Genomic DNA, 8861 nt, shown 5'->3' on the forward strand with positions numbered 1-8861 from the left:
CCTGTCATTGGTGTTATCAATGTTAAAAATTAAAAGAGTCATTGATGTTACATTTATTTTTGAGAAGTTCTAAAATATAAAATTTTGATTTTAGCCCTCATGAAATGTCATTTAAAAAAAAAAAAAAAAAGTTAAACTGAAGGAAGAGAGTAGTTAAAGCCTTTTTGGAAGTTATTTTTTTAATGACCCAGTAGTGGGAGAACAATCTGTTAAACAATCAATGATACAAATATATTATTTCATCAAAATAAATGTAATAACTATTTTGTATTTTAATCTATTTTAAAATGTCATTTATTCCTGTGATCAAAGACGAATTTTCAGCATTACTCGTCTTCAGTGTCACATGATCTTTCAGAAATCATTCTAATAAATGTTTCTTGAGCAGCAAATCAGCTATCAATGTTGTGCTGCTTAATACTGTGGAAACCAGTTAAGAATCACTGCAAATACATTTAAAATAATGCTTATCCCTGTCATTGGTGTTATCAATGTTAAAAATTAAAAGAGTCATTGATGTTACATTTATTTTTGAGAAGTTCTAAAATATAAAATTTTGATTTTAGCCCTCATGAAATGTAATTTAAAAAAAAAAAAAAAAAAGTTAAACTGAAGGTAGAGAGTAGTTAAAGCCTTTTTGGAAGTTATTTTTTTAATGACCCAGTAGTGGGAGAACAATCTGTTAAACAATCAATGATACAAATATAAAATACAAAACATAGAACTGAGCAATAAGCTTGAATAGCCACTTAAGATGTGTGCCATAACTATAAACAAGTGATTAAAAAAAAAATTTTTTTATTAAGGTTTCATTTGCAATAATCAAAATCCGTTCCTTTGCATTCAGCGCTCACTGAACAGTTATAATTACCAAAACACACAAAAATAAAATAAAAGTTTTTGCTCTCCTGCAACATAATGATTCAATACTAGCCTGTAAAAGAAAGCCATCTAAGATGCATTAATATTTAGATGTCCTAGCCGCAACTTCTGCTACTCACAAATTCAGACACAGTTACTTTTAAGAGTTTATTTGAGGACCATGCAATGGCCATGAACGGCCCTTGACATTTTTACAAGTGTAGATCCTTCATTAGCTCTACAGTACAAAATAACTTTAAGTTACTTAAAAAGAAAAGATACATCTAACAAAAAAGGGGAGGGAGGAAAAAAAAAATCCTGCACAGCAGACTCTGGGACGCTTGTGACGGCATGTTCATTTTACAACCGGCTCTGAAGAAATAAAGTTACATGAACAAAACAGTTAGAGATTCTGATTAGCAAATGAAACCGTTTACTGAGGGAATGCAGGAGGAGCCATGGGGAATGGCATGGACTGTGGCATCTGTTGGGGGTTGAAGGGGAATGGTGGAGGGTGGTTCATGCTGTTCTGAACGGCCCCTTGGTTGGGCGCAAACTGCTGGTTTTGATAGCCTTGGTTTCCATACCCACCAGATTGATTGCCGAAGTTACCCTGTCCGTTATTGCTGTAACCCGCGTTGAAGCTGTTACTGCTGTTGTAACCGCTAGATCCGTTTTGAGTTTTGTTTCCAAACACCTTCTTTTGCCCGTAAGAGTCACTGTTACGGTTATCCTGGCTGTAGCTGTTGAAGTCCCGCCTGTTGCCCGCTGAGTGGCGATCGCGACGGTCGTCCCTATACCCTCCACCTCGACCACCCCTTGAACGACCTGGAAGAGAAACTGTAGTTAAACTTGGATTCGTAAACAGATCAGAACTAAAGTTAAAGAACCATACCCTTTAAAGAGGACAAAACAGGCTGAGAATAAACCACAGTTCTTGTATCTCACCAATTGGATTTACCTCCTCTGTCTTCGGCCATTTGGATGAGCTTGGGGTTTATGGCTTGGTTGGCCTCACGGAGGACTGAGACGAGGTCGTGAGCCTGTTTCATGTTGTTGGGCGTAAAGAAAGTGTAGGCCGTGCCGGTTTTCTGACTGCGAGCCGTACGGCCAATGCGGTGAATGTAGTCCTCGGAATTGTTGGGGTAGTCATAGTTAATGACAAATTTGATGTCCTCCACATCTGTTAAGAGAAAACGGACGCGCCATGGCAGGAATAGAGGAGTGCGGGTGCACACCGCCATAGCAGCGAGGACAGGAGGTGTTAGCAAGGGAAACAATGAATGGTAGGTCATCGACTTACCATGTTGAGGAAAGGATGGTTAAAATCAGGACTTTAAGGATCCAAATGACAATTAACAATGTCCTCTATCAAAAGCGACAGGACAAACTGCTGCATCTTGCCAAGACTCAACTCGCTCAAAAACGAGACCGATTAAGGGCTTAAATTTAAGACTGACGCAAGCTTTCCAACCAACCGGTGCTCACTTGAAAGAAAATATGATTCTCTTTGGCAGGACTCGACATGACTGAAGCCAGCAAAAGGAGGGCACGCATCGACCAGCCGGGTAATCGCATTCAGTGCGGAGGCATGTAGATTAAAGCAACTGCTCTCGACGGAAAACCGCTAAAATTTCATACAACGCACTTCCTTTAGAGAAAACTCCCAGTCCTTAAACTTAAAGTTCAACAGTTCAAGCTGTTGCGCGAGAGCAGATGAGAGCAGGACGCAAGTGCAACCACTCAACGGCGAAGCACTCCTCCGTGGTATGCCGCCCCTTGGATTACACCCCAATCACGGAGCTCCGACCACCTCTGAATGCAATTTGATTGGCTGGCAGACAAGTAGAACTCCACAGAGGAGCTCCTTACCCCCTCCTGGTGAACCTGGACGCGTCATGCCAAGGTCCTGCCTCCAAGACTCCACCTTCAGGTGAGAGGGGCTCAGAAAGGCACAGCAGTTAAAAGGAAACGGCAGAACTGTATATAGTATACACAATATGAAGTGATAAGGACATATTAAAATGCAACAACAAACCTAGTCCTCTGGAGGCAACATCTGTGGCAATGAGGATGGGCGCTTTGCCATATTTGAACTCTGAGGTAGGGGGGGAAAAATTGAATCAAATCATGCAAATTAACCAAAAATGCATTGATGATCTGAGACCTTCATGGCGAACACGTACCATTGAGCACCCAGTCTCTTTCCTGCTGGCTCTTGTCTCCATGGATGCCCATTGCTGGCCACCTGCAACAGGAAAAGCCAATGAAATGCCTCCATTTCAGACGCAAACAAAGCAATCATGACACAGCGAAGCAAAGTAGGTCATCTTACCCATCCCTACGCATCCTCCTGGTGAGATCGTCACACCTTCTCTTGGTCTCCACAAAAATAATGGTCTTGTTCTCCTTCTCACTCATGATTTCCTCCAATAGACGCATCAGTCTGAAAAACAAAACAAAAACAGGTTTGTCGTCATGCATTCCCTCTCACAACCATCAAAACCAAACTTTCAATGTTCCCAGCACTCACTTGTCTTCCTTTTCGCCATCATTGCAAACGTCGACAATCTGTAGGATGTTGTGGTTGGCGCTGAGCTGCAGAGCACCGACGTTGATCTGTACATAGTCCTTCAGGAAGTCCTCAGCCAGCTGCCTCACCTCTTTGGGCCACGTAGCACTCCACATAAGAGTCTGTCGGTCCGGCTACAGGAGAAAATGATTAAAAAGTTACCATCTTTTGAAATAAGCAGCCGATACGAGTTGCTTAAGTCATCTAAAACAATGCATACTCTAATTTGGTCCACGATTTTTCGAATCTGAGGTTCAAATCCCATGTCAAGCATCGGGGGGTTCATGCCGTTCTGAACAGCCCCTTGGTTGGGAGCAAACTGCTGGTTCTGATAACCTTGGTTTCCGTACCCACCAGACTGATTACCGAAGTTACCCTGTCCGTTATTGCTGTAACCCCCGCTAAAGCTACTACTGCTGCCACTATTGTAACCGCTAGATCCGTTTTGAGTTTTGTTTCCAAACACCTTCTTTTGCCCGTAAGAGTCACTGTTACGGTTATCCTGGCTGTAGCTGTTGAAGTCCCGCCTGTTGCCCGCTGAGTGGCGATCGCGACGGTCGTCCCTATACCCTCCACCTCGACCACCCCTTGAACGACCTGGAAGAGAAACTGTAGTTAAACTTGGATTCGTAAACAGATCAGAACTAAAGTTAAAGAACCATACCCTTTAAAGAGGACAAAACAGGCTGAGAATAAACCACAGTTCTTGTATCTCACCAATTGGATTTACCTCCTCTGTCTTCGGCCATTTGGATGAGCTTGGGGTTTATGGCTTGGTTGGCCTCACGGAGGACTGAGACGAGGTCGTGAGCCTGTTTCATGTTGTTGGGCGTAAAGAAAGTGTAGGCCGTGCCGGTTTTCTGACTGCGAGCCGTACGGCCAATGCGGTGAATGTAGTCCTCGGAATTGTTGGGGTAGTCATAGTTAATGACAAATTTGATGTCCTCCACATCTGTTAAGAGAAAACGGACGCGCCATGGCAGGAATAGAGGAGTGCGGGTGCACACCGCCATAGCAGCGAGGACAGGAGGTGTTAGCAAGGGAAACAATGAATGGTAGGTCATCGACTTACCATGTTGAGGAAAGGATGGTTAAAATCAGGACTTTAAGGATCCAAATGACAATTTACAATGTCCTCTATTAAAAGCGACAGGACAAACTGCTGCATCTTGCCAAGACAACTCGCTCAAAAACGAGACCGATTAAGGGTCTTAAATTTAAGGCTGACGCAAGATTTCCAACCAACCGGTGCTCACTTGAAAGAAAATATGATTCTCTTTGGCAGGACTCGACATGACTGAAGCCAGCAAAAGGAGGGCACGCATCGACCAGCCGGGTAATCGCATTCAGTGCGGAGGCATGTAGATTAAAGCAACTGCTCTCGACGGAAAACCGCTAAAATTTCATACAACGCACTTCCTTTAGAGAAAACTCCCAGTCCTTAAACTTAAAGTTCAACAGTTCAAGCTGTTGCGCGAGAGCAGATGAGAGCAGGACGCAAGTGCAACCACTCAACGGCGAAGCACTCCTCCGTGGTATGCCGCCCCTTGGATTACACCCCAATCACGGAGCTCCGACCACCTCTGAATGCAATTTGATTGGCTGGCAGACAAGTAGAACTCCACAGAGGAGCTCCTTACCCCCTCCTGGTGAACCTGGACGCGTCATGCCAAGGTCCTGCCTCCAAGACTCCACCTTCAGGTGAGAGGGGCTCAGAAAGGCACAGCAGTTAAAAGGAAACGGCAGAACTGTATATAGTATACACAATATGAAGTGATAAGGACATATTAAAATGCAACAACAAACCTAGTCCTCTGGAGGCAACATCTGTGGCAATGAGGATGGGCGCTTTGCCATATTTGAACTCTGAGGTAGGGGGGGAAAAATTGAATCAAATCATGCAAATTAACCAAAAATGCATTGATGATCTGAGACCTTCATGGCGAACACGTACCATTGAGCACCCAGTCTCTTTCCTCTGACTCTTGTCTCCATGGATGCCCATTGCTGGCCACCTGCAACAGGAAAAGCCAATGAAATGCCTCCATTTCAGACGCAAACAAAGCAATCATGACACAGCGAAGCAAAGTAGGTCATCTTACCCATCCCTACGCATCCTCCTGGTGAGATCGTCACACCTTCTCTTGGTCTCCACAAAAATAATGGTCTTGTTCTCCTTCTCACTCATGATTTCCTCCAATAGACGCATCAGTCTGAAAAACAAAACAAAAACAGGTTTGTCGTCATGCATTCCCTCTCACAACCATCAAAACCAAACTTTCAATGTTCCCAGCACTCACTTGTCTTCCTTTTCGCCATCATTGCAAACGTCGACAATCTGTAGGATGTTGTGGTTGGCGCTGAGCTGCAGAGCACCGACGTTGATCTGTACATAGTCCTTCAGGAAGTCCTCAGCCAGCTGCCTCACCTCTTTGGGCCACGTAGCACTCCACATAAGAGTCTGTCGGTCCGGCTACAGGAGAAAATGATTAAAAAGTTACCATCTTTTGAAATAAGCAGCCGATACGAGTTGCTTAAGTCATCTAAAACAATGCATACTCTAATTTGGTCCACGATTTTTCGAATCTGAGGTTCAAATCCCATGTCAAGCATCCTGTCAGCTTCGTCAAGCACAAGATACGTGCATCTGCGCAGATTTGTCTTTCCAACTTCAAGGAAATCGATAAGTCTTCCGGGTGTGGCGATACAGATCTCAACACCTGACAACAATGGAAAAGTTAGACATTTACCACCCACTATAAAAAGCACTCCAAAAAGATTCAAGCTCTGTTCCACTCGTACCCCTTTCCAGGTCCCGGATCTGTGGTCCTTTAGGAGCGCCTCCGTAAATGCAGGTGGACTTGAGACGAGAAGCTTTGCCGTACTCTGCCGCCACCTGCTGGACCTGCTGCGCCAATTCACGGGTGGGAGCCAACACCAAGCACTAAAGGGATAAAAACATCTGATTAAAACACTGACTTTAAGACAGATTGAAACTTATACTTGACAGGTCGCTGAACTTGCAATGGGACCGTCGCCACGCTCCAGGAATGGTTGGTGGTTTATGTGAACAATACCAGGAAGCAGATACTGTAGAAAGAAGAGATTCATTATAACCAGTTCAAATGAGTCAAAGCCAGATAATGTGTCAGGATGGTTTAAAAGCATCATACCGAGAGTGTTTTTCCAGAGCCGGTCTGTGCAATGCCAACCATATCTTTGCCACTCAGTGCAACTGGCCACCCCTGAGCCTGGATAGGAGTTGGATCAGTCCAGTTCTGTTTACCGATCACATCCATCACATAGTCTACAAAACGGAACAAAGTTAGTTTAACCTCGCAAAAAACTCTATATTCAACATTTTAAAACGTATTAACTTACTTGGAAAGTTTGCTTCATGGAACTTAACAATGGGTTTGGGAGAGTCTCGACCCTTCACTGTGATCTCCTTGGTTCTTCTGTAGTGTTCAACATCTTGCTGTAATACAAAAGACATCACATCTTTAAAAACTCTAAAAGACAAGCAAAAAAAACAAACAACCACCACACACACACCGAATTTACTTACAGTTGACCTCCGAGAAACTTCAGGATGCTCCTGGTAGAAGTTCTTCTCAAACTTGGGAAGCTCGTCCAGGTTCCAGTGCTTTTTCCGCAGACGATCACCAGGATTCCCAAACTTCTTGCCCGGAGGAGGTCCACCTCTGCTGCCTCCAAAACGTGGAGGACCACTGCTGTAACTATTAGTAGAAAAAGGGGACATTTTAGAACAGTTGAGGCTCTCTGACAAATTAATTGGCCAGCTCATCGGTGCATGCAGATCAAAAGTACCATAGGATATCTATCTGCACTGCCATGGTACTAATATGGCACTTCAAGTGTGGTTCACATTTTAGTGTTTTGGTAAACCCCCCCCAAAAAACTAAGTTATGTGTAGTACACGTACAAACCAAAAAACTGGCAGCAACATAGTACAGTAACGTGTCAGATGGCATTGTCATGACACTTCAGATATACACACAATACAGCTGTGTCGCATATTATTGGTATACCATGATAACACGTATGTATGTATAAATAAATAATCGGAACACGTACTTTTGTACCCATCCTCAAACAAAACAACAAAAGGTCAGTTAAGCACAACTTAAAAGGCCCGAATAATATATGACAAAAGCTCAGGTTTCGATTCACATCGTGAGTTCTTGTCTGCGCCACGTTTTAACGTCGCTGCCATTTTATTTCCTACCGACAGGAGACAAAGAGGAAAAAACCGGCCGGCATTTTACAACATCACGGTCACATGGTCCGACGAGGCCTTTAAACTGTATAAATCCACGAGATTTATGTTGAATTTCAATTAAACATGCTTTTTTCGACATGTACGATGTGTTTTACACGTTGAAATAACAGAAACGCTTTTCCCGCACGATTTCTGTCGTGTAAACGGATACGTAACGTTAACGTTACCTGCTCATCCGCCTAATCCGCCCGATTGGATTCAACCACACAACAAAAACGACGGTGAAAGGATCTGATTCATCCGTGAAAACAATCGATCAACGGCCACATAATTACGAAATTCGCGTCGATTAATATTTTTTAATTATCACAAATGTTTCACCGAAAACACAACCCATCTTACCCTCTGTCGCGACCGCGGTCTCTGTCTGAATATCCAGGCATGTTGTAATCTGAGATTATAAATTAAAATTTAAATAATCGGACGTTTTTTTTTCCCTCCAGTACCGCGCAGTGATGGTGCTCGTGAACGCCGATCACAGCCTGAAGTCGCCGGGTTTTATAGGAAGACGAAGTCACTTCCGGAAAATCGTTGACGTCTTTCTGACGTGCCGAGCATGCGTGTTTGGGGATTAATGGCTGCTTGTTGAATTCTTACAAAATATCGCGAGGGTACTATGATAAAATAGTGGTAACAGATGGTAATACATTATTTACATATTTCTATCTCACTGTATTTACATGGAACTGAAAATAATACCACGGTAGATGATGTCCCGATGTCCCCCGAGAAAAGGCAGTATGATGGCACTTTTTTTTTTTTTTTGCATTAGTAAACAGTAGTTAATATTTTATAACAATGCAAAACTTTGCATTTAATTGGATCTGGAGCTTCAAAAATCTTTGAAACCCTGTAAAAGTCTCTTTAAGGCATAACCACATTTATTTATACATTCATCTTATTTATAAACGCAAAATTGTTATTTTAGAAAGCTATGAGAAACTCCAATGGTTTGAAAATGCTAATTCTATTCAAGGTTTTGGGACAACAAACTCAACAGCTCTTTTTTGGGGGGTTTTGTGGACAAATATAGATTTGGCCTATGAATGTTTCCTTTTTCCTGAATTAATTGAAATGTGTGTGTATATATATATATATATATATATAATAATTAATAATAATTAT

The 8861-nt window shown here is 42.8% G+C and overlaps 1 protein-coding gene across 1 annotated transcript; it reads right to left on the minus strand.

Moving 5' to 3' along the window:
• Nucleotides 1-954: 954 nt before the first annotated feature.
• Nucleotides 955-8228, minus strand: LOC107672127 (probable ATP-dependent RNA helicase DDX5). The gene is given in 15 exon segments (XM_016465212.1): nucleotides 955-1378; nucleotides 3714-4030; nucleotides 4164-4385; nucleotides 5240-5299; nucleotides 5388-5411; nucleotides 5414-5448; nucleotides 5536-5646; nucleotides 5734-5906; nucleotides 5993-6153; nucleotides 6236-6377; nucleotides 6458-6523; nucleotides 6607-6740; nucleotides 6815-6911; nucleotides 7002-7173; nucleotides 8079-8228. Coding segments are annotated over 15 exon segments (1839 nt in total). The 5' UTR covers nucleotides 8120-8228; the 3' UTR covers nucleotides 955-1294.
• Nucleotides 8229-8861: the final 633 nt, after the last annotated feature.

This window comes from Sinocyclocheilus anshuiensis, unplaced genomic scaffold, assembly GCF_001515605.1.
Source record: "Sinocyclocheilus anshuiensis isolate Anshui unplaced genomic scaffold, SAMN03320099.WGS_v1.1 scaffold12, whole genome shotgun sequence".
Lineage (NCBI taxonomy): Eukaryota > Metazoa > Chordata > Actinopteri > Cypriniformes > Cyprinidae > Sinocyclocheilus > Sinocyclocheilus anshuiensis.